Source organism: Corvus moneduloides, chromosome Z, assembly GCF_009650955.1.
Source record: "Corvus moneduloides isolate bCorMon1 chromosome Z, bCorMon1.pri, whole genome shotgun sequence".
NCBI lineage: Eukaryota > Metazoa > Chordata > Aves > Passeriformes > Corvidae > Corvus > Corvus moneduloides.
In genome coordinates this window covers 31,247,572-31,273,871 of record NC_045511.1, presented here as the reverse complement: position 1 = coordinate 31,273,871, position 26,300 = coordinate 31,247,572, and the positions used below count along the sequence as shown (strand labels likewise).

Sequence of the window (26,300 nt, the reverse complement as noted above, 5' to 3'; positions counted from 1 at the left end):
TGCAAAATTTGATGAACTTTATTCTTGTTTAGCACTTCAGTACTTGATAATAGGGTGCAATCACTGAAGTAAAAATGTGTATTTTAAGCTTGTTATGTACTCTCAAACTTCTGCTATCTCAGTGCGGTTTGCACACTGTTCTTGAGCAAAAGGAAGTGTTTGAGAAAATAGTTTGACAAAAGGAGCCGGAAGGAAAATATTTTATGGAATAACACATTGCAATTTAGTAACAATATTACCCTTATTGGAATGTGTGCTTCAGTGCTTTAAAATGCTTTCTGCTTTTAATACGAAGCTTGAAGAAAGACAATTGTTTTAAAAATAGGAGGTGTATGTTTAACACTTATCTTTCTTGGTTATTGCTGCTTTTATAGGATGTGTTAGCAGTGTAATACCAAAAAGTTTAATTGAAATTATCAGGTAATATTGGCTGTACTGGATTTTAGTTTTATAAGGATCTTTTTTAAAAAATGGCTTAATAAGAAATCTGCATATGCAGACTTAACAAAATGCAGGAAAGTAACAATGTCGGTGTGCTCTTGGCATATATACAAGAAAGGAATCGAGTATTTGAACTGTCATGTGCAGGTAACCAGAAATCTTGACCAGATGCTGAAAAATGTGTGCTTGGTACATTCAGAAATGTATCTAAATTCATGTATTTATTCTATTAGACTAAAAAGAATGATGTACCTGAATATTGAAATTAAAACTAACTTCATGTGCCTTCTTCTTGTAGGGGGCTTTGCTTTTGTCTATGAAGCTCAAGATCTTGGAAGTGGGAAAGATTATGCTTTGAAGGTAAAATTAATTTACTATAGGTGGTTTATAAGGTCTGTCTTTTAGCTTGACATTTTAGCATGACAGTTAATCCTTGATGTATGCCACTGAACAAGTAACTTGGAAAAATCCAGTATAATAGTGATGTTTGTAGCCCACTATTTAGAATAGTCATTCCAGGTAGAACCCTGCACTTCATACTTAGATGACAAACATGGGAATTGGTCTTTTAGGTGCCACTGGTCTTTATTTTTCACTTGATCTAGAAATTCATGACCCAGTCCAAAACATTTTTTTTGCATGGGTAAAAAGAAAATTTCATAGTTACCTGAAGTGGGGTGCAGGGATCTTTTTCACTCGTCAGAAGCAGATTTAGCCTATCTTCTTGCTTTAGGAGTAAGTTTAATTAGTGTTAAAAGTAATGCTCCAAACTTTCACTCATTGTTTAAACATTCAGCCTGGTACTTTTTAGAGATACTTCTCTGGATTCTTGGTTTCAAGAGGCTTCTGGTAATCAGCTGTAAACAGGGTAGTTGTATGAGGGGTTAGAGAGGTAAGATCGCATTATACCACCAGTAATAAGATTGTTTTTTTCCATTTCATGCCACATCCTACAATAACAAAGCATGTGACCAAAGCCATATACTATATGTGTTCAAAAGGTCCCCTAGAAGTAGCCCCATTAAAAAATAACAGGTAAAAGGTGAACCATTACTATACTTCCTCTGTTCTGTAAAACTGGTACTTTTGTAGCAAATGCTCAGGCTGATTGTAGTCAAATGTTGACTGCAAATTCAGGTAATACTAGAAAGAGTAATGCTTAATTTTTTTACTGATTACTCAAGTACCATTGAAAAAGTTGGGCTACATAATTTGGAGGAGTTTTGTCTAGAGTGAGTTGAAGGTTGTTGCTGAATATTTCAGACAGAAGGTGAATCTTTCCTTGTTAGCCCACAATGCTGCAGCCAAGAGACTTTAGTGTTTTATATATCAGAACTGTCAGAGCTGTTACTTCGAAGAGTGTCAAAACTTATAACTGCTCAATTACCACTAAACCTGAATAGTCCAGGTAACTGGAAAACTGGGTATTATTTATGGCAGAATGTCAAAATGGACAATAAGCCAGCTCTGTTTACTGCCCCATTACAGTTCCTCAGGTTTTTGACTATAGTTCATCCTTTGTATTCTGTGAAAAAAAATCTATGTACTGTTATTCTGTAAGTTTTAGTAACTTTGTCTTCTCAATTGTTTTGTTTTTTTTGACAGCGATTGTTGTCTAATGAAGAGGAAAAGAACAAAGCCATCATTCAGGAAGTTTGTTTTATGGTATCCTTTTCTGTAATATATTTAACTGTGATATTTTTGGGAAACAAAGGACTGCTGTACAGATTCTGTTTTTTTTCATGCCATACACTGCCTAAGAGGACTGATGTTCTGGAGGTCTGGGTTCATGGTTTGTCATGAATCTGGTACCAACATCCAGAATTCTGTTCTTCAAAAATTGCTGTAATACAGTGTGTGCAGATAGTTCTGGTAGCTGGTGTAGACTGTGCCACGTACCTCTAGCAAGAAGTGAAATTCTTGTTTGGGCTTTCTTGCAGCCCTATGAATGTAGTCAGGAGACCTTTTGACTATTCAGATGATACTTAGATGCACTCAATTTATTGCTCTTTGCTTTTACTCTGAATGTTTATTAATTTCTGCTTGGATACATCTGGCTTTAAGAAGTAATGCTGGATGTTAAGGAAGAAATTTCAGTAGACTACATGCATCAGAAACAAGAAGCAGATGTTTCTCAGTGTCCTTGCTGTTCTTCTTGTCTTCAGTCAGATAGTAGGGTAAAATGTAATCTCAAAGTATTTTCAATCCTTGATTTTAGTAAATTCAATATTTTCTCCTTGGCCTGGCTCCTCTTAGACCCTCAGTTTGTTTCAAGAGTCAGTGAGTAGCTCTGGTATGCTGATGTGTTCCACTCTGTGTATTCAGCTTCATTTTGAATTAGCAGGCAAACCCACTGATCTTAATTTAAGCTACTCAAACATTTATTTTTATGATTGCTGATATGTTTGGCGAAATCTTAGCCTAAACATCACTTACTAGAAATTCACTTCCAAGAACAGAGTACCATAGCACTGTATATTTTCTATATACTCTGAGTTCTTTACTCTTGGCAAGATAATGTCAATGTTCTTTGAATGTTTTTCACAACTCAGAGTCATGAAAGCATGTGTACAACATGATGAAGGGTTAATTGTTGCTAACTTTCTGAGATAAGACTGTGAAATGCAATTAATTCCTGCAGCTCTGAATAGAAGGTTGTGGAGAGATGTGTAAGATAAGATTCATGCAAATTGCATGGATCCAACTTGCTCTTTTGTAATGGCTTTGTTCTACTTACAATCTTTGCTTTTCTCTCTTCAGACTTGGTGAATGCATCCTGTAAATAGATTGTCTCATAGGCATGAGTCTCAGTGTATGCACACACAGGCATAATGCAACATAGCTTCCACTGGCAGGAGCTGAGATCACTTACACTGTACTCCCCTTTGCATAGCTCAAAAATGATACCTCGAATTTTTGAACTGGAAGTGAAACATGATAAAGGTTTTAGCATGAAGAATATTGCCAGTGATGGGAGGATAAGTTCCTTGTGCTTTTAGACCTCTAATTCTTTTGAACTTTATTTTAATTACTTAAAATTGAAGGATGGCATGCTTAATACTTCCTTGGGAAAGATAGATGAGGAGACAATAGCCCTTTCTTGATCAGCCATCCGGAGAAGTAGCAGATAATTACAAGATGTCCCTCCCTGCTGCTCATGCTAGGGTCTTGCAGTCACTGTCAAAAGACAAAAAGCACTAGACCTGTTATTGAGTCCAGTTTCCTCTAAGCTGTAATCACAAGGACTTTTAAAATACTTTGTGTTGACTTTTTATTACATTACCTTAGGCTGCTTTCTCAGCAAAGGCATGGATTTTCCTGTTTTTCTTAGGGTATTGATTGCAGCTTTTATGCTTTCTGTGGTTTTAAGCTGACATTTCAAATGGACTACTGGATGCAGTAGTATCAATGAACTTGGCAGTCATCTTCCTTGAGCGTGTTATCTCCAGAAAAAACTTTCAGGTCATCCCAACATTGTCCAGTTTTGTTCTGCAGCATCTATAGGAAAAGAAGAATCAGACACGGGGCAGGGAGAGTTCCTTCTGCTTACAGAGCTGTGTAAAGGTAAACTTTATTTCTTTTCCCAGCAGACCACATAGCTTCTGGCAGCTGTTTTGCACAGGTTGCTTGTTAACTTACAAGCTTTGAATGACTGTAGAAGATAGCATGGTTCAGTGGAGCTAGAGTTCAACCTTATCTTTTATAGGATAAAGATCATGGTTTTTTAGACTACAGTTTAACCTTGTCTTAAATATGAGGTAATCATTAAGTTTTTTGTGTTGGAGACTAGTCAGAGAAAGGAAGAATAGGAGTAGTTTCTTAGAGGTCTCATTCTTTTGTCACTGTAGTCAGTGTGGACTTGCCATTTTCAGAATATCTATTAAATGCAACTCACGACTGTAAATCTTTCTTGACAAGGGCCTATTTGTGTCAGGTTTTCAGAATTTGCAGTGTTCTCTGTGTGCTTATGTGAATTTCTCTGATTTCCTGCAGGACAGCTGGTGGAATTCTTAAAGAAAGTAGAATCCAAAGGACCCATCTCTTGTGACACAGTTTTGAAGATCTTTTATCAAACCTGCAGAGCAGTGCAGCATATGCATAAGCAGAAGCCTCCTATTATCCATAGAGACTTAAAGGTGCGTTACAATATTTAAATAAAGGCTGAACTTCTAGACAACAAAGGAGCCTCTTGGGCTGGATCAGTGTTAAAAACGACTCTTGAGCATGGTGCTTAGATCTATTGCCTTGCCACAACTGAGTTAGTGAAGTCCATCACTGAAATACTTGCATCTCTTCAAACAACATCTTTTCCTTGTGCTTGGGGTTAAGAACTGCTTGTACTCTGTCTGAAACAAGCTGGCAGAAAAGTAGTGTATCACGTTTGCTGATTGAGTTAGCCTAAGTATGTGTTTGATAAAATAGCCAGTTACAACTGGGGAACTGCAGTTCTTGGATAAATAGGTATCTTACTAGAAGAGAGAAAGCTTTGAAAGAGAAGAATGTTGAATTATCTGTGAAGGATTGCATTGCCATTGAGAATGTGTAGTAAGCTGTTAGTTTTAGAACTGGCAACTTGCATTGTACTTCAGTGCTTGTTTTTAAGTTGAATTTTAAAATTTGTTAGGCATAATTCATGTTAGATCTTGTTTCTTAGGGTTTTTGTGTTTGTTTGTTTTTGTGTTTGCCTGTTTTATTAGCTTTCACCTGGAGTCTATAGGGTTATGCTGTAAAAGGTGTTCTACCCGTAAGAGCTTTGGGGATTGGAAAGAACTTACCTGAGTTTGAATTTTGTATTTTGAAGACAGGGTTCCACCTTCACTTGTTCACTTAGATGAAGAAGCCCTAATCATCAGTGAGATTCTGCAGTACCATGAATATATTTGAATTTTCATTAACATAAAATAAGAGAGAGAAGATTCTTACTCTTGGAACAGTGTCTGAATTTCACATGTGTCTGTATCCAGCCTGATGTGATTTCATTTGAATATAAAAATAGGAAAATTCGTTCCTCCTTAAATAAGCATGTAGTCAGTTACTTTGGGGAAAGGAAAATAAGACCACTCTTTTAGAAGTTAATGTGTTAAGTGTTTTCAACACTCTTGATGACAGCTTTGATGTTAGCTGTTAGTATAGCCCATAAATATAAACCTAGTTTTTGTGACAGAGCACTCCTTTTTTTTTTTTTTTTTTACTTCATACCGTTTTTTGCTTTGAACAGGCTTTTAGGTTGTGAGGTCATGTCAAAGACATGTTAATCATTCGTCACTGAAATTTCTATAAGCCAGTCCCTAGCTTGTAGAAAAGGTGCATCTTTCTTCTGGGGAAAAGAAAAAGTAAAATCCGTATTTCTTTCATAGATGTTGAGCTAATGCTGTAATTCAGTAACTGTTTTTTCTTCTCAAGGAGCGTATGTTCCTGACAGAGATAAAACATGGGAAAAGACAGGAGTTTGGTTTTGTGTTGGTATCATGTTGCAGAGACTGCAAAGCAAGGTTAAATGATTGTTGTGCTCCAAGTGGCAGAGGCCTTACTACAGCCAGGAGCCAAATAGGGATCATTTAACTGTGCTACCCTTTTTAGCAGGCTAAACTAAGGTCAGCAGCGTAGGCAACTGTAAATCAAAAGTTTTGAGCCAATTAACTTTGATCCCTTTTCCTAACATTATACAGAGGTACAAATTTCATTTTTCAGCCCTTCAGTGATTATCATTCCAAGTACATCTGCCCAATACATTTACTCTTTCCTTAAGTTTCTTCCATGTTCAATTAACAATACAGGAAGGTTGGAATTTATGTAGTAGAAAAAGGCAGGGATAATGGATGATAAACTATTCAGGCAACACATGGTCCTCAAATAGCTGTATTCTGTCTCTGTACAGGTGACAGCTGCCTCTTCATGGGTGTCTCCTAGCAGCCTGCTTCTCTACTAGTACCTTCCTCTTTTGTGTCTCTAGCAATTCTAACCTCCGCTCCACTGGAGTTAAGCTAAAAGTGTTCAATTTTATGCCTGAAAACATTTGGATTCTAAGACACTGCTTCTACAAGTTCTCATCTGAAAATCTGGCCTATTCTTAGGCTCTAATGAAATTATTTTTTTCCCCCTGGGGTCTATTTCTTGCTCTCCTGAATGTTTCCTGCTCATGGTGTGCTTGGTGCTTCCTTTTAAAATTTGGCTATGTTGCTACCCTATAAAACTACAGTATTGTAAGAAATCTGTGTTCTCCTGTAAACAGTATTTTTGGCTCAAGTGATTAGTTTTTATATGTATGCACAAGTAAGATGATGTGTAAAAACGTGTGTCTTAGCATACAGGGCAAAAAAGATGCATTTTTTAATCTATTATTCTACATCTTCTTGAAGGTGGAAAACTTGCTTATTAGTAACCAGGGGACAATTAAACTTTGTGACTTCGGTAGTGCTACAACTATAGCTTACTATCCTGACTACAACTGGTCTGCACAGAAGAGAGCACTGGTTGAAGAAGAGGTGAGATTATTTTAATGTGATTTAATTTTAATAACAACAGTGGAATAATTTAACTGTTAGTATTAATCTGGTATTGATTCATGAGGCTTCTAAGACAACTGAAGATTGTTTCAGTTAGAGTGTTGTTTATAAAGTTTTGGGTTTGTATTTGTTCTGCTGGAGTTCAAAAGCTGTCTGCAGTTACACTTAAAGCTTGTGTTCTGTAGCTACATATAGAAACACTGCTTCAGCATGGTCAGTGTCCATTCTGCAATTTGCTGTGAAAATAGAAGTGATTACTAGAACTTCTTCTAATTGTGCTCTTGACAAGAAATTGGTTGTGCCAGACTGGTTGTGCCACTGGTTGTCGCATCTTCCTTCTGATCTGTTTTTCTCAGTTGAATGAGAGATAAAGGAGGGGCAAATCTGCTCAGCAGAACAGGAATGGGCAACGTTACAGTGCCTTGGACTACAGTGGCCAAGTCTAGCGTGCAGTGTGCTTTTGCAAAGTACTTTTATTCTTAGAGTTGAGAGTAATGCTGGTAAATCTAATGTAGTACATCAACAGGAGAAATACTCCTAAGTTCATGTGTGCAACTTCAGACATCACAAATCTCTTTAAAAGTCCCCTGTTTTGCAGTCTGGCATTCTTGGAAAGCACTGCACTGGTTTCTGGTGAAATTATGATGTTGTACCCACTGTCTTGTATAGTCTATGCAAAAAGATGGTAGAAAAAGTCTCTTCAGGTGTCCTTACGACCAGAATTTCTCTTTGGATGTGTCTGCACTGTCATTAAGTGTACTGAGAAAGAGAGAGACATACTGGAGCATGAATTCACTTATTGGCTTATTGTTAATTTTTGGTATCAGTGTTCCTATCCATTTTTGCCTCATTTAGAACAGTCACGTTATGTGCTTTGCTGTTTGGGAGGGCTCTTGGCTGTCGCAATGTTATTTGAGTACTACTGTCTTCATCTGACCTTATGTCAAAGCTGTTGTGACTATTGCAGGATTAAATTGATGGTTTTTTCCTTGACAAGTGTTTCTGAAATTAATTTTAAAATTTAGGGTACTATCTATTCTACATGGAGAGCTGTTTCCTTGGTTGAATGCTGTTAGAGCTCATTGTTCAAGATTGTTTCAATAAAGTCTGTTTTCTCCAGATCACAAGGAATACAACACCAATGTACAGGACACCAGAAATGATAGACTTGTATTCAAATTTTCCAATTGGTGAAAAGCAGGACATTTGGGTAAGAAGTTTTTTTTTCTTGCTGCATCATAATTGCTCACATCATAGTGAAACTGATTTTGCAGGCTTCATGTTAGTTTGTTGATTAAATAACTAAAGCACCAAAATAAATGTAGGATGCTGTCTTAAATCAATGTAAATAGTATGGACCATATCTAAATGTTAAAGGAATGAGACATACTGTTCAAGGTTTTCTCCCAGATCAAGCTTGACTTCCATTTGAGAGGCAGTGCTGAACTTCCCTAACATTCACTGGAACTGTTGCCTAGCTGGAACTTGCCACCATAAATCCAGAATTCTTAGAGTCCTTAGATTCAAATTCTTGCCTTTCATACTCTGCTATGCATATAATCCTGGGACAGCCTACTGCTGAGTTCAAAATGGTTATGTTGAGGTATGGCATGCAGCTAAAATACTCAGATAGCAAGGATGAGAACGATGCAGAGGTCATTCATGCTTTGTATAGAAAGGATGATAAGCTGTTCCCATTCACTTAAAATCTGTAGTGGGAATTAAAGGTAAATATTAAATCCTCAATTGTACCTTTTCTGGCTGCATAATATTGCAGTACTGAGGTACTCCCCAGTAGTGTAGTTCTTAGGGACTTAGTTTACGGAGTGTTTTTTACAGAGGCAGATGTCAAGCTGTTCAGTTCTTACCTGTATGGGCAATGTGTCGAAAGACATATTGAGAAAATGTGATGCTGGTGCTTTAAAAGTTTTCATATGGAATCTTAGAACTTTGTTCAGTTTATTAAATTAGTTGCAAAATATTGTGGATACTCTTGTTTGGTTTCTACAGCTGTTGGTGATGTTCTTGTGGCATGTGAAGAAACACCAAGTAAAACACATTTTTCTGACCACTTGGTCACTTAATGTGCACAAAATACTGTCAGTCTGAGCCAGGATTACATCCAGTTAAAGACAAAACTAGAAATATGTTTAATAAAAGCCTCACTCAAAAGGGCAATTGCAGTTTATTTTTTTGTTTAAAATAACTCTGTATGTTAATATGGTGATTGTTGCCTTCTGTATCTTGGGAAGATCTATTTCATTTACCATGCCTGGATTGGAACATGTTGTTCCATATCTTTTTCTTTATGCTTTGGGTTCAATAAAAATAGGCAAAGTATTTGGCAGTAGAATATGGCTCTGTCTCTAGAAGCATAAATGATTTGTAGTTTGTGGTTAGGATAAGCAAAGCAGTTTCCCGAAGAAAGCAGGTAGAGTGATTAATACTCTTGAGTTTGTGTGCTTGTCACTGTGTGACCTTAAAAACAAAGGAAGTAATGTCTGTCATGGAACAGCAGGACAGATGAAATTATCAACTGCATTGACTCCACAATGGGGATGTGATTAGGTATCGATTATAAGACTAAAGGTTCTTAGACTTGGCTGACTGCTTTCTGTACATTTCCTACCTAAGTCTGAAGATCAGGAAATAAACACTAAATCCAAATAACTACATGTTTTAGTTACATGTTTTCAAAATTAACGTGAATTCCTGACCTGAAATTCAACTAAGTGACAGGCTTTTTCCTTGTCAAGTGATTTTTCTCTCATTGAGATTATCTTTTGCTTGAAAGGCCCTTCATAGCCTCTCAAAGATTTCTGAAAGAGCAAAGTAGTTTACTTCGGAAATGTTTTGTAAAGGAGCAAAACTTCAAAGTTGGGTTCTCCTTACCAATATCTAATTAAAAAATCTTAGTGGTCCATGCAAGACATCCTGCAGATTTTAATTCAGTGTGAGCTGAACAATCTCTGTAGGTTTCATGTAGTTCAATTTGACTTAGAAAGTACTTCGGTGTAATATCTTGGTGTCATCCTGCACCTGAACTGTAGAACTTTGTGCGCTGCTTGTTGCCTGAAGCTAGTCAGGGGAAAAACAACAATGTTTTCATTTGTTCCAAACAATCCCACCCCTTCCTTATTCCCTCAATCCCCAAACACTATATCAACCCTCCAAAAACTGCACTGTTTCCTTAAGGAAGGTTTAAATTAGTTTCTGGTAAGGGCCCAGTAGCAGGTCAGAAAGTTATTCCCAGTTATTTTTGGTCACTTTATGGTTCTGCTTTTTGACCTTCTGGCATATGAGTGCTCAGACTGATCTAGGTAACTTCTGTAGAGGGACTATGCAACTTTGGGACAACATCTTGGAAATGGGCTCTTTGGTTAACTGTAGCGGTGCTGAGGCTGTGTGGTTGGTGTTGGCTTTGAGGAGTTGCCTTGCTGCACCTGAAGTTGCCTTCTAGCCAAATTGAATGATGGTGTTTAAAATAGGACTGTAACTGTGATAAATTTTGGCTAGGTTACAGGTAAAATAAGGAAATGAAAAACATTCTCTAGCAATTGAACCAAAAATCAAATTTGGGTGGCCCTCCCTTTCCCGTGTGTTCAACTGATTGCCTTGGTGCTTTTCTCTCCTGTGTGGCTGTGGGGGCTCTCTCCTCATCACTGCAGAGTGTCTTGGACTGCACCGGGAGTAATTTTGTTCCTCTAAGTAAGTGATGATCTGCTTTGTAAGCAGGCATTTCTGTGGAAGAGTAGATGCTATTTTCTGTACTCCCCTGCTGGATTAGTTTGTGTGGACTCTCAGATGCTTCGCTGTATACATTATAGGGAGTTTTTTTCAACAGCCTGACAAAAATGCGCAGGAATATACAGAATTAACACATGTACTTTATTTCTGGCCCTGGACTGAGAGACTCACTAAGCGTTTTGGAGACTTCAATAACCTTCAGACCTTAGAAGCTGTTCTTGGGATAAATTGACAACCAAGGGCAGTTAGAGATGGTGCACACAGAGGACTGGAGGCATTGGGCAGTTTTCTTGGGTAACATCCAAAATGGCTTGCTTTATTTGTGGCGACTATAAAAGCCCATATGCTTAAGCAGCCATACTTACTGGGGTTCAGAAGAAACTTTGAGGAGGAATTTTCCAACTCATTGTGACAGCTGTTGCTTGGAGGCATTGGGTGCTTTATTATCAAACTTTTATAGGTGACATGGAACATGTTTCTGTTACAATAGTATAACTCTGCCAGCATATTTCATATCTTAATTTATTTGAAAAAATATGTATCAACTTACATTTACTTTAGTAACAGATACAGTTATCCTAGCTAATCCGTAACACCTAGATTAGAGATTAGAATTCAAAACTGACTTCTGTCTTTGTTAGTTGTTCCCTTCTCAGTTTACATAAATGTCAAGTTAGACACATGAAGGAACCTTGAAGTTCCCAGGATGTGGTAGTCCAGGTTTTGTGATTTTTGAGGCTTGAATGAACTTACCTGAAAATGATCTTAAATTTAATTTGTTCCAAGAGCTGAGTAGCCATCTGACTGTAGCGAATAAAGGGACTGTCATTTCGGGCTTGTTTTCTTCAAACCTTTACTGGAAGATGTGTTTTAGAGAGATTGTTGTGTGTCTCCCTAGCGTCATTTAAGTAATTTGCTTAACCCTTATATAATCACCTAGCTGTTGTATTGCGTAACAGTGTATCTAAGTTAGACCAAATTCTGTTCTCACAAATAAAATGTGTCTCCTTGCAGCACAGGATGAAGATATGAAATAAAACTTCTGAACTTAGTTTTAAGGAATAATCTGTTCTTGAACATGTTCAATATGGCAAAACTACTCATTTTTGTATTGTGCGAAGTCTTGTAATGACTTCTAAATGATTTTTAAAAATAGACAGGAATACTTTTCACAAGTAACAAGTGTTAGGACAAGAGGAAATGGCCTCAAGTTGCACAAGGGGATGCTTAAGTTGGATGTTAGAAAAGATTCCTTCACTGCAAGGGCTGCTGGGCATTGGAAGAGACTGTCCAGGGCAGTTACCATGCCTGGAGGTGTTTAAAAGACATGTAGATGTGGTACTGAGGGACATGGTTTAATGGTGGACTTGGCAGTGCTGAGTTAACGTTTGAACTTAAGGACTGTAAAGGTCTTTTCCAGCCTAAATGACTCCATGATTCTACGCAGTATTTCTGTTTATCTCTGTAGGCTCTGGGCTGTATCCTGTACTTGCTGTGCTTTAGGCAACACCCATTTGAAGATGGAGCTAAACTTCGCATAGTCAATGGGAAATATGTCATCCCACAAAATGACACCCGCTATTCTGTGTTTCATGATCTCATTCGTAAGTTTACAGTGTTGTTTAATTCTGTGTCATTGTAGATACATGTTGTTATTGAGAATTGTTTTACTGATACTTGAATGTTATTGACGTGGTGGTGAAAAAGGTAAACTGCAGCAACTCATTTTATTAATAATCTTAATCCATTATAAAAAATGATGAAATTTTATGTGAAAATTGCTTTTTTAGTTCTGTTAATTGTCTTGCTTAGTATGTGAATTAGTCCATTGGCACAACTAGTGTTTTGATTTGGTTTCTCTGAACTTGCTTAAAAAATTCTATTTTCTTTAGATTTCAGATAGATTACTGGAAGTGTTAATTACTGATCCAGAAATTTATCTGACTCCAGCAGTATTAGACACAAAGCTACCTGTGATGTTCTTTATTAACTGATCCTAAGGTGTATTCTTTGAAATATTATTGACCCTAAGTAGTGTTGTGGTTTTTTTCTAATGGATACTATTATGAAAATTATATTTAGATACTGATTTAGCGGTTTCTCCACTCTGTTCATGCATTTGCTTATTGCACTGGGATGTTTTGAAGAAATCATTACCAGTTGGGAGAAAAGCTCTGAATGATTTGTTACGTTGTCTGAATATCCTTCTTTTAGGCTCCACTTTGAAGGTGAACCCAGAGGAGAGGTTGTCAATCACTGAACTTGTGAACCAACTGCAGGAGATTGCAGCAGCTAGGAATGTCAATCCTAAATCCCCCATCACAGAGGTAAAAATGTCTCATAAGGAGTATTATTGATTAGGCTTCCTTTCTGTCCCCTGCAGTGTATGTGCATTTACTAACAGATTTCAGAGCAGGTCCCCTGTTCCTCGGTATTTTTGGAAATTTTGCACTAATTTATTTTGAGGTTCAGTTGAATTGATAGGACCTTTGAAAATATGCACTTTAAAGAACAGAGACATTAAAGGGAATTTAGTATTTCTTACTCCTTTTTGAAAATCTTTTCATCCTCTTGGTTTATTCTTTAGTATGCTAGCACTCTGTTTGACATGCTGTATTTTATCCTAATTAACTTGCACAGAAAAATTTCATATATGAAGGCTCTGCCTGCACTAGCTTGAAACCCACTTAAGCATCTCCTGTTCAATGCTTAATTTGCACAATACTTCAGGTGAGTCAATTAGTGTATCTTAACTTCCTGGCTTTGTCCTGAGCTTCAGTTTGCTTGTTCGCACCAAGTAGCAGTAATTTGCCAAGCATAGCAAGATGGCTAAAGTAGCAAGAAAATACTGATCTGGGGTATTATTCTCCTTAGCTCCTGGAACAGAATGGAGGCTATGGAAACAATGCTCAGTCTCGGACATCTGTGACCTCTGTTTCACAGAGCTCCAAGCCTGCAGGGCAGCTCAACAATTTGTACAATGCAGGTATGTTCAAAAAGAGATGTCATTTTAGTGTAAAGACAATCGCATATCTTCTGTGGGGGGGAAAAAAAGTCATTTGGGGTTTTAGGTATTTTGCGCTAGTACTAGCTATTTGGCATTTATATGATTGCTTCTAGCCTTGTATATTTTTTTTTGGCAAGGTTTCTTTTTATGTTGATACATGCAAATATGAATTTCTCAAGTTCATTGCTGTGCAAGAGAAAAATTGTCTCCTATGGAAAATAATTTAAAGTGCACTATTGACCTGTAGAGGCAGGAGTGTTGACATAAGTGAACTAAAACTGGGTGAAAGTGTGGCTATGAGAAGCAATAATAGTCTAAAGGATAAGAGCTGTAGAGGAAGAGTCTGCAGGTTATGACAAACAGGTGAAAATAGCTTATTTTAAACCTCAAAATTTTTTGATTCAATGCGGCAACCATACTGAAAGTGCATTGTCTAAAGAGTAGCATTTAAAAGGAGTTTGAATTTGAACTGTTAAAAATCTTCAAGTTCTGTATTTTAATTGAAACATTACCTTGTGGAAGAAGGTCCTGAAATCAGGACACATCCTGAGTTTGTGTTCAACACAGTCTCTGAGGTAAAAAAGACAAGAGTTGCCTTTGCTTATCTGATTTAACGTCAGATATGTTACAACATAAAAAGATAGCAGCTGTTTGTGGTGTGTTGGTATCACCTTGTGCTAAAATGGGCTTTATGTCTGGCTTCATGAGAGAGCTTAATAAAGAAGTGCAGAAGCAATTGTAGGGATTCTGGCTATGGACCATGATAATTCAGTAATGCTCGAAAGTCGCTGACCTCACATGTGTTTATTTTAGACGGCAAAAATCCTACATGAGGAAGAAATACTTCCATAAGCGTCTGGGTCCACCTCTCTCTCCTTTTCTCTTGTGCCCGAAAAGACTTTTGACCACCCCCCACCATGATATTTTGAAGTGCATCTGACAGCGATAGTAGCCTAAAGCTATTTAGTTTTTCACTTCCGAAAAATCCATGTCTGACAGCCTGAAAGGGAAAAGGCAGCAGTCTTTCAATCTAAACTAATTTCAATCTAAATGCAGTCTAGTGACTATCCAGTCAGCACTGGATACTAGAAACACTATAGCTGCTACTGCCTTGAGCCCTGCTGATTATGGGAGCATTGTCCAGGCCAGACGTGAGGAGATGGTTGCACCATAGGACATCAGTGGTGAGGAGAAGGAGTTGGGGTTCCATCTGGGAAAAACAGAGGTTGGACTAGCAGAACTAAATGGAATCAACCAAAACATGTCTCCGAATTACACATTTAAAAGCTGAAGTACTTATTCTGTAGAAATGGATATTCCAGAGTACATTCAGTTGAAAATATTTAACATAGTAAAGAAAATAAGATGCTTGATAGGTTTATTTACATCTAGTTTTTTACTACTCTTTCTGCACCCATATTAACTATTACATATGAATATGAAGCACTTCAATTAATGTGGAAGATATCAAGGGACTATTTCATATTGTATTCAGTTTTCCTTCCAGCTTGATATTTCTTGCTTGATATTAATTATGGTGAAGTGTCAATGAGACAATGGATATTAATTTTCCAGGGGAAATGTTAATATTGGGTAATAATTATAGCACTAATATTATGTGTATATCTATTTCTGTGGAAGAATCCAGCTTCCTAATGCAATTATAATCAAAAGTCTGCCTAGTCATCTGTTTCGTGCTAGAATGCCTACTGTTTGTTGTATGCAATGATGTTAATAGGAATATTGTGCTGTGATGTGCTATCTGGGATGTTGTGCTTAAACCTTAAGCTTATTCCAGCTGCTTTTTTCTGCATTAAAGTGTGTCTACTGGAGACAAGTTGTTCTGCTAATGATAAGCTGCACTTTAAGATGTTGATACTTAAGCAAAGCAATGTTTTGCTGCATTGACAATATGAAACATATGCCTTACTTGCAGAATTTTTTTACCTTGTTGTCTCATAATACAGACAGCAAATTGAACACTGTGTTAGGTATATCACTAGTACCTCCTGACTGCAGGAAGTACTATTTTTTTGCATAGGTCATAGTTAAGGAGAGCTTTAGAACTGTGAGCCTTACAGCAAAGTGTAGCCTGTATGTGTATTCACTTCCTTCCAGCTTTATAGGCAATATACTTTAAGTCATATCCTGGAATGGGCTCCATAATAAAGTACAATTATTTTTATTCGACTACTCTAGGCCTGACCGTTGCGGAATGTGACCAGACTTATGGAGGGTTCTTTGATATTCTGAGGGGTGGAACAGAACGATTTTTCACTAATATTAAGGATACATCTTCTAAAGTTATCCAGTCTGTGGCCAAGTGAGTAAAAAAAAAAAAAAAAAAAAAATTGTACTGGTAAGAGTTCTAAATGAAGGCTCAGGAGTTTACTCCAAAAATGGTAAATTCAGCATATTTTTCCAAGTTTGAGCTGTTATAGCTGGTAGCTAACCCCTGAGATTTTATGAATGATATTAATACAAAAGTTACTTCATCAGTTATATATGAGAATTGACAATGTTGCAGCAAGAGCCTGTCCATAAGTATTACTTGCCCTGCTGTATTTTAAATAGTGAAAACTTGTAAGAGATGAGCAGGTGGGACTGGAGCAGCATGGAGAATTGAAATATTAGATAGGGCCTTAATGAATAAGAAACAAATTAAAAAGATTGAGTGGTGAAAGGTGCAAATCAAGGGAATGGATGTTAGGAGGGGAAAAAAACTTCAGGGAAATAAGCCCTTCAGTTTAGTTTTCAGGTGGAATCCTATGCATTCAAGACAGTCTGAGAGGAACTCCACTGTTTGTCTCCTTTGCCCTGCATTGCCTGGATGAATACTCTCATGTTTAGATGTGTATGTTTTCAGATTCGTATTGTGTGATTATTCTTTTCTAATCAGGTTGTCAGTCCCATTTCAAATGTTTCTAATACTTCCTTATGATCAATATTAATCAATCTGTACAATTTATACATTTTTAGCTCGTAATAAAATTCTATGCAGTGTTAAAGGGTTTTCTTAGTTCTAGTAAGAGCAGGTAGGTCACTACTGAGTACCATGTCGGAACTAGAGCCTCTGAAAGAACACTGAACTCTTTCTCATTGTAGGCTTTGTGTCCCTTTAATTGGGCTATTGTGTTACAGCTTGTGAAATCTATTTCTTCCTATGTAGGCTTTTTCAGAACTTATGCATAGTACTGCTCTAAAGTATTTTTAATGATCAGGTAAGTCAGATTTGTAGATACTGCACCTCTGTAGCCACTTTGAGTGTGTTTTTAATTGTTTGCTCTTACACTTAGTCTGTTTTAACTTCTATATATGGCTCAGAAAGGCCAGGTCCTCTATTTTTTAAAGGTTGCAAAAGCTGCGCAGCTTTGGTTTGTCCTTAAGCTTTCTATAGAAGTAACTGGGATGATGCCTTTTTCTGGTCTTAAAATCAAGAGTCAAACATGGTTAGAAGGGATTTTACCTTGGTATTTATTTTAAGGATCCCTAATAGGTGCATCATGTCCAGGTCGAATGCACAGAAATGCACACCTCAATAGATCTGGTATAACATTACAGGTCTTACTAATTAGCATATCTATCAAAAATTCCCCAGTGAGAGGCTTGAATGAGCTGCCCTCCCCAAGGAACCTTCCCTTGGATGGTTCTATCTTAGTTTACAGAATGTGTTCTGGAGAGGACCTTGGGGTCTGGGGCACACTAACCCTTACTTACAAAGCTTCTAGAATGTTTAGTCTTCTAGCTGAACAAACAAGTCCAAGAATGTAGGCAAAAAGCACTAAGAATACAGAAGTTGTAAAAAGGTATAATAGGGGTATAAAAGAAAAGGCAAAAAATCTTCATGGCAGCAGGGACAGTGGCATCAAACTCTTCTCCCACGGACTACAGGACAGGGAGGTGTACAAGGGCTACAAACCATTGCATGATGAAAAGCAGCTTTGACAAAGTTACAAGCCCTACTTTCCCATGGCTTAGATCTTACTATGTTTTTATTGTACACTACATACATCTGAAGTGCTCCTACACTTCACTTTCTTATTCTCTTGACTCCACATGACTTTCTGGGTGTGCCTCCATCACTTAGTTATGTTGGAAGAAGTTTTCTCTTCCTGCCCTTGCAAGTGGTTTCTTCTTTAAAGGCTACTGGAAGTTCTATTACTTTTTTGAATTTCATCTTATGCCTCTTTTCCCTTTTCTAGCAGTGTATTAGGACTGTCTAAAACTGTCATTTTAATATGGAATGGCTTATGCTATGCCTACACCTTATTTTTATTTCTTTTACCTTACAGATGTGTATAGCTTTTTGCTTTGTGTGATTTCCTTTGCTTCCATAGTAAGTGTAGTGGGCAAGGAGTAAAACAGTAACTGTACATCCAACCACATCTGCAGAGCTCATCTAGCAACTTCTGAAGTACTGGACAGTGAGTACTTGCTGTCTGAAAAGGTTCTGGTCAGTTCTCATGCTCTTCTCTGCAATTGTTTGTGTAGATTATGGTGACTGCCTGAAATAAGTCTTGCGTCTGTCTTCTTGTTGAGACTTAGTATGCCTCTTTACAGTTGCTAGTTTGTGTTCTGTGGCTGAACACAACAGCTTAGTGCATGGCTTGTGGAACTTACTAAATATTAGTCAAAGGAAAACCCACTATTTTTCCTCTTGCTTGAATTGCGGAAAGTCACATGTGGATGTTTACTAGAATTATCTTGAAAATGTAGTTGTTTTACCTCATGCTGGTTTGTAGCTTTTAATGGGTGAGTATTGTCATATCCAAGTAAGATCAATTAGCCACAGACCATTTCAAGCTACTGAGGGATACACATTTGTATGGACTGTGGTGGTTTGACAGAGGATTGTCAGACAGTGTATGCTATGTCCCAAGATTCATCATGAGGTGATCAGTCCCTCTCAGATATTTTGGACTCTGTTGGTTGAATAAGGGTCTATGTTTAGGTGACTCTTGAACATCACCTTTGACACAATATGTGAAACTGTCAAATTTTTGTTTGAGTTCTGCACTATCATAAGCAAATCTGGGTTTTGTGGAGCACCTTCTGTCTCCATACAACTGTTTTTCTTTTCTTGTGTTATCTAAGTGGATTTAGTCATTGGGCTGAGGAGTGGAAAAAAAAAGGGAATGTGCCAAGCATGTAATTCTTCTAGTGAGAATCAATTACTTCAATACTTATTTTCCAGTGACTGAAAGAGAAACTCTCTCCACTTGTAATTTGCCAGTATTATTTAGCAGCCCCGAGTTATGTAGCTTTCATTCTTTGTATTGTCTTTTATTTTGAATCCTTACTGTATTTAACAGTTCAGTGAAATGGCAAAACATGAATTAGCATGACCAATACATACTGTTCTGTAGGGCCTAAGGTAGGCTTCGGTATTTAACATTGCTAGAATTGAACATTGTGTGTTGCTGAGAGTTCCACCACTGGGCTTGTACAATCTTAAACTGTGTTTAATCAAGCTGAATTGTTAATTCTTTCTTTGCATCTATGGTGGGGCATGTCTGTTTGTCATGTTCTTTCTCTGCCTTCACAAACTTGTCTTGTGGATACGTGTGATCAATGATGTGAGATGACCTCTTCTCCTGTTGCATCTTTGACTGCCTTTCTTTCCAAAACTCTTCAACCAACATAAGAAGCAGACATTCTGGAAAAATTAAAATGTCTCTTCTTTGTCATGCATATTCCTCACCCCACTTAAGCACTTTTCATGTTGGAGTCTGTCATTTCATTAGGTAGGCTCTCTCCTTCCTACTTACCATTGCTTTTCTGAATTATGGAATTGCTTCCTTTGTGTGCAGACAGACTTCTCTCTCACTGAATCCAAACTATGGTGTAAGATTTAAGTGTTTTGTAGTTATGACAAAGAAAGTTAATTTTTTCTTTTCTGTAGCTACCTTTAGCTTGATTCTGATTTTGATCTCTTGTTAGTCCTAATAAATAAATAATAAATAAAATCTAACAACTAAAACACACATTACAGGCTGGTAGGAACAGGAGAGTGAACATCTTCGTTGTCACCCAAGCCACCTCAGTTGCAAGTGTCATAACCTGTATTACAGATTCAGGTCAGGCCGATGCAGCAGCTTATAGTTATATGAGAGAGAACAAAGAGCAACAGAGGTTCAGCCCTCGTTACAAACGGACTTAAAAGCAGGTACCAGGGTGGAGATGGAGAAGATATGCACTGCTTTATGAAATGACACCATCTGCACCGATGGGGACTTGGATCCAGCAGATGTGCCCTTGTGTGCCTGAAAGCTCAGCCTTGCAGTGGTGCAGCCACAGCATATCTCTAAGATGATCAGTTTCTTGCATATGGAGCTTCTGTGCCCTTGATCAGTTTTTATGCTTGAGACCTGCATCCATACAGGTTACAAATGCCCTGGCAAAAAACATAGCTGAATGTTTTAAGTATCTGATCTTCACTGGTATTGAAAGCAGCTGGCAAAACTTGTGATCAGTCTCCTTTGTCAGAATGATCTCTTTTGCTGAAGAGATTATAATGTAGTAATCTAGGAACAATTAGCAACCTTTTATGCTTGCTTTCTTTGCTTTTAATGTTATTTTATTTTTGTTTAATACTTTATTTCATGGATCTTTGCATTGCACTAGGTAGTTGAATGATTAATTCAGTTTTATGAAGCAAAACCAAGTGGGAACAGATTGATGTGAATTTTATTGCTTCATGTTAGGGCAGTATTTAACTTAATGGTTTATATGCTCACATTGTAGCTATGCTGGTTAGTCTGTCATTCTTTGTTCTTTCTCATCTTCAGTTGTTAGTAAACAGAAGGTAACTATGAACTATTGTAGAATTTTGTTCTGTATGTTAAGTAGTTTATTCTGTGAATTCAGTTGCTAATTTTAGTTTCGTTGTTTTTAATTTGCTGGAATGGCCTTTTGTTTAATATTACTTATGGTCTTTAGGTGCAGCTACTCTCTGGCAGGAATGATAATGCCAACCATTTACACAGTGAGAAGTTTGTAACGCGTGTTTTTGCAAAATCAGGATTCATGTCTTATTTGCTACATTTCATAGACTCAAACAGTGGTTTGGATTGGAAGAAGCATCTGATTCTAACCCCTGAGCAATGGGCACCTTCAATTAGACCAGATTAATATCAATCTGCCCTCTTTCAGTTTAAAGCCATTCCCTCATATCCTGCCCTTGCAAAACGTCCCTCTCCAGCTTTCTTGTAGGCTGCCATTAGATATGGTAAGGAAAAAGTGGACTAGTCTAGTCCACTAGACTGTGAAGTAGTCCCAGTTTTGAAGTAGCCTGCTATCATCAGAAAAGTGACTAAATGTTGGTGTCATATTGTACTTTTTTGTTGAGCTTAATTAGACCCTTAAAAGCACACAGAATTTCCCATGTTGAATCACGGGCTGGAAACCCTCTATGTATGTCCATGTTTCCATGCTTTCCATCTCTTATCACCTGCCTACAAAACTGCTATGTAAACGAAATTTCTGCTGTTAAGGATATGAAAGGAAAGACCTTATTTATGATTTTTAGTTAAGAGAGTTGTATCTTGAAATGCATAGGAATTCTTACCAATGTGAAGAATATACATTTTTTTCTTCTGAAGAAGAAGAATTTTCTTCTTCTAAAGTAAGAAAATTCTTTAAATTTCTTACCATTTAAAGAAATCTCAGTTACCATTCTGATGTAAAACACTTCACTGGAAACAGACTACCTTGTGTTCAGCTCTTACTACTGAAATAGCTGTGAAATCTTCAGAAAAAGTTCAATGAATTCAAGGACATGGACGTGTTCTGAAGACTTGCGTTGATTTTGCAGTTAGAAGCTTCATTTTAATTAAGAGTGCGCAAACATTCTGAAGCTTTTTCAGTGTAACAGTCACATGCTTGGAATACTCCTGGAAAATAAAAAGCTTGAGTTGGCTGTGCTGTGCTCTGTTGTTCATGTACTAAACTGCACTCTTACATCAATATGTATATGGTGAGATCCATGCTCCTTGTGTTGCTTTTCAATTTAGACAAATGTAAAAACCACAGCTGAGTTGAGTGGTATGGGTAGTAATAACTCAGTATCTGGAAGTCTTCCCAAGGAAATGGGTGTGAGTACTGTTGGTTTTTTTGCTCTTCAGTTCTGTGCCTGTTACAAGTTGCTGCTTAACCTCAGGATAGTGGTTCTGTGTTCTACAGCTGTTGTATTAGGTGGTCCTTTATCTTGATACAAAAAAATGGATATTACAATGATAACACATTTTCTTGCTTGAAGTTGTTTGATGTAGCCAACAAATAGCATTTGACACTTCTCATCTGTATAAAGGACAACAATCATCACAAATTTCAGTAAGCAATCGTTATTAGCTCTGAATGTAAATTTCTGCCTTCATTAGTTTGGCTGCAACAGGATTACCACCTGATCTTACATAATGACTTATGTCCTTCCAAAGGCGCAAAAAATTTTGAAATTGTGGCCATTTGTCTACCTCCTTCTGCAGGGTTTCTCAAGCCTGAGGTTTTGTTTTTTGTTTTTTATTTATTGCTTTGTCTACACAAACTTCCTTGTGGTTTCAGTTTGAGACAATGAGTCATTATCATTGCTAGGATGCTGATTATGCCTTTCTGCATAAATACTGTTTAATGGCCTTGAATTCAGGAATTTTTTCCCCCTAATATAAAATTCTCCTCCCTATCCTTGTATATTCAATAGTCTTTTAATCAATCCTCCCTCTAACCTCCATGATCACTAGCAAGCAGTAAAGAATCAAAACTTAATGTTCTCTCTTGGTGTGTCAAAAGTTGAGTGCAGTATCTGAGGTCTGCTAAGTAGTGTCTTGAAACTTTGTTGGGATATAAAAGTTTTGTTAGTGTCTCTGAATTCACTAAATATGCATCATAGTGTTTTGATGACATTTTGATATTCTGGAGTTAATAGGCTACTGAGATGTTTAAGTTAGGGATGTTTAAATCAAATTCTGTAGGTGAGATTTGTTCTTACTTTGCCAATCCAGGAGTGCAGACCTATGTAGTTATACTCAAGGGTGCTGGCCCGCACTGTGTCTCTTCAGTTTTTTTCTCTTGCTTTTTTGTTCTGCTACATAGCAGGTACCATAGAAACAAAAAAATTATAGTGGTCTTAAATTAGTTAATTACTGACATAATGTGGATGATTAGGTAAAGGTGCAGTGAATAGACCTAAATAAATTAAAAATATTACTACTGGGAGATTATTTTTTTAAAAGGCTGCTCTTTTAAACTGTGCACAGTTGTATGAGAGAGAAATGAGTAATGATTAATGCCTTGCTCACTAGGGGAGTTCTGGAAGTGAATTTTTGGAAGAACGATTTAAATGAGGAAAGAGATTCTGGTACCCTCTATGTTGAGTGCAGGTAGCTCAGGGTGCAGCTGCAGTGGGAGCTGCAGGTTGAGCTCTGGGTGGGAGCCTGAGGCAAGAGGTCAGGAACTGCCAACCCTTGGCACAGGAGCCTGTGACCCAGCCAGGTGAGACACAGCAGGAGCTGAGGACTCAGCAGGAAGACCCCAGACTTTGGCACCCGTAGACTGTGGGAGTATAAAAGCCCGCTGTTTCCTTTGTTCACAGTCCCTCCTGGGAGGCAGCCGCTGCAGCTGTTACTCTGTTGCTGCACCAGGATTAAATTGCTAAAAGCAACCAGAGATCTGGGACTCTGCTGTGGGAAACATGGGGTCCAACTGGTAAGGAAGCCTGGTCTGACTGTATGAGTGCAGGGTGTGTAGGGAATCAAGCGGGGCACCCATCGACTCACCAGCTGCAAAGGAACTTCAGTCCTGGCAGTGACAAGTCTGGTGGTGGTTTGAGTGTGACTGCCAGAGTCCTTCCTGAATGGCTAGCAGGCAAGTGTTCTTAACACTCTGTTGGCGTGGAATTTGGGTATTGGGCAGCATGGCCATCTGCCAGATAGTAACATGCCAGAGTTACGTAATTTAAACTTTGATGTTGAACTAGTAGTCTTTCTTTTAAGCATTGAGATAATCTTCATTAAAGATGTTAATGTATCCTCATTAGGCTTTCAAACTGACACCCTACGGTGAATATTTATCGGTAAGAGCAGGGGCTGGAGGAGTGAGTTAAAGAGTAAAGGAGGCATCTGTACAAAATCCCACAGATGGTTTTGGTGCAAGTTATTTAAAGGAGTAACTGCTTATACACAGTATCTGTTCTGAAAGCTCTGTTCTGAAACTCTTGAAGTGTGAGGTAACAAGCCTCAGATGGAAGAAATGAAACATTATTCATGGTGGTGTGTGCAGCCTGAAGAGAGATGGCTTTTAGACTTATGGCTTGAATGGTTATATCTCCCAGTATTAACGCCGAGTTGTTCTGTTTCAGTTATGCAAAAGGAGACTTGGATATATCATACATCACTTCCAGAATTGCTGGTATGATAGCTGTATCTTTCTTAAATATAATTTCTCATTGTTCTTATATAATGTAATTTCTCATTGGAAAATTTCACCTTCTGTTTGTTCTGTCTTCAGTGATGTCCTTTCCAGCGGAAGGTGTGGAATCTGCTATCAAAAATAACATAGAAGATGTGCGGTTGTGTCTGGACTCTAAACATCCTGGCCATTATGCTGTGTACAATCTCTCTCCAAGAACATACAGGCCTTCAAGATTCCATAACAGGGTGTGTATAATTTTTGTGTATTTCTCTAAAAGGCCTTGCAATAGAATGTTTTCATGATACCTTCAGCTTTTTATTGTAAAATAGGTTAAAGTAGGTTAATCAAAAGGTGACAAAAGAATAAGTATAAACACAAGCTTGAAGAGTAACCTTTACTCTGCTTGTCTTTGCTTTAAATCCAGACTTAACTGGTAGCAGACTAATCCTTAATCTTACTGACTAAAGTCTGTTTTTTCTCGGATGGTGGTATCTTTGAAAAAAAGTCCAGGTACCTTATGTGTTTCAAATTTAAGTGGAGAATCCTTAAAGTAATTAAAGTCTTACTAAAATTTCAATCTCTCATGTATTCTGCCATTTTCCTTTATCAAGGATGTGGTGACTGATTTGCATAACCTGTTCCCTGGAATTTCTCCTTGTCCCACTACATACCATTTGATTCTCATTATGACTCAGCCATAGCTGACTGATTCTTCCCACTGTCGTCAGTATTACTGTAGCTTAGCTGAGCCTCCATCACCCTTTCTGGCAATTTCTCTGATACTAATATGAAGGCGTTGCCTAATTCAGCCACAAGGTATTGAGAACATCGTGTTAGGTGCTGAGGTACTGGACTTCAGTCTCTGCTTCTAAGTAAACCTCAACTGTCCTGTAAGAGGCTCAACAGTTGAGACTGTTACTGTGTTGTGAATTGTCCAGCACCTTAACAGTCTGTAGTGATCATGCCCCTTCCACACAATATTATCTGCTAAGAAGAGAGTCTAGAACCATTATTTATTACAGAATAATAATGCCTTTTGGGCCTTATTATGCAGAGCCATCCTTAGCATTACTTCAGTTGTCAGAGTTGACTTAACATATCAGGGTGAGGTATATTTAATGTATTCTTTCTGGTGCTATCACTTCCTTTTGTTTCCTTGTAAACAAGATAAAGGACTGTCACACATGAAAGAAATTACTGCCTCTTTGGATGAATGCAATCAGCTTCTTTATCTGTATCTGGTTCAGTATGAGGTTAAGGCAGAAGCTATTCAAGATGGGAGGCAAAAAAAGCTTGATTATGCAGGACATCTATTCATAATTTTTTGTAGCAGGTTCCTCAAAGCAAAATGTTCAGCAATTCTTTTTAGCACTAAATTGCTGGAAAGTCTGATGTAGTGAACTGATTTATTCCTCATCCTACCAAGTGATCAGTTTGTTTGTGGAATGATAAATTCTGTGACTTGGAATTTGCTTACTCTGGAAATGGATTTTTTGGTTATGCAAGTCTGAGGTGTTTATACACCTGATATTTCTGATGTGTTGGTACTAAGAATGGTAATATGATTTTGGTTTTGTTGGGAAGTCATAGTAGGTCATAACTTGTTGAAACATTACAGGTTCATGACAACTTTAGGAAGGCAAGTATTTTACTTGGAAACAAACTCTTTAATTGTATTTGGGAATGCTGACCTGCCTATATTTAAAATTGAGATCTCCAACAGTACTCACTAACTTCATTGCTCAGTGCTGGATGAGAGCAGCTGTGTAGGAACCCATAGAAGCTTAGTTTTACTTTAGTGCCTGCAGAAGATGATAGTGGTAAGCCTTAAACATGATCAGAGAAGAACAGCTTCTAAAATTCTTAATTCTGACACTTTGCTTAGAAGGTATTTGTGAAATTACATATTACTGGTTTCTTGCTGTTTGCTATGTGTGGAACTTCTACGAATTTCTTTAATCTTGGTTAAAATTAATGGTAGTTTTGAAGTCTTCTCTGCTAGTTTTGAGTCTTGCTTGGAATGGGTTGCTCTGACAGTTTGTGCACTATCCATCATTCTGCTAATTATCGGGACGCTTTGAGCTTAAAGCCAAAGAAGCAGAAAGTGGTGTTGTTTTTCTTACATCTTGTAAGAAAACTAGGGTTTGAGTAGAAAGTAAATGGTAAATAAAAAGGAAAAAAGTTAGTACTCTGCT

The 26,300-nt window shown here is 37.6% G+C and overlaps 1 protein-coding gene across 2 annotated transcripts in view; it reads left to right on the top strand.

Annotated features, from left to right (window-relative positions):
• The window catches only part of GAK (cyclin G associated kinase), a 68,263-nt gene that overhangs the window by 5,783 nt on the left and 36,180 nt on the right, over nucleotides 1-26,300 (top strand). For both annotated transcript variants that reach the window (XM_032095584.1, XM_032095585.1), the window contains exons 2-13: nucleotides 740-801; nucleotides 2,047-2,106; nucleotides 3,891-4,005; nucleotides 4,435-4,577; nucleotides 6,801-6,926; nucleotides 8,068-8,157; nucleotides 12,163-12,298; nucleotides 12,909-13,021; nucleotides 13,569-13,680; nucleotides 15,901-16,024; nucleotides 24,053-24,102; nucleotides 24,202-24,350. In XM_032095584.1, the coding sequence (XP_031951475.1) occupies nucleotides 740-801; nucleotides 2,047-2,106; nucleotides 3,891-4,005; nucleotides 4,435-4,577; nucleotides 6,801-6,926; nucleotides 8,068-8,157; nucleotides 12,163-12,298; nucleotides 12,909-13,021; nucleotides 13,569-13,680; nucleotides 15,901-16,024; nucleotides 24,053-24,102; nucleotides 24,202-24,350 (1,280 nt within the window). The remainder of the gene's footprint in view (nucleotides 1-739; nucleotides 802-2,046; nucleotides 2,107-3,890; nucleotides 4,006-4,434; nucleotides 4,578-6,800; nucleotides 6,927-8,067; nucleotides 8,158-12,162; nucleotides 12,299-12,908; nucleotides 13,022-13,568; nucleotides 13,681-15,900; nucleotides 16,025-24,052; nucleotides 24,103-24,201; nucleotides 24,351-26,300) is intronic.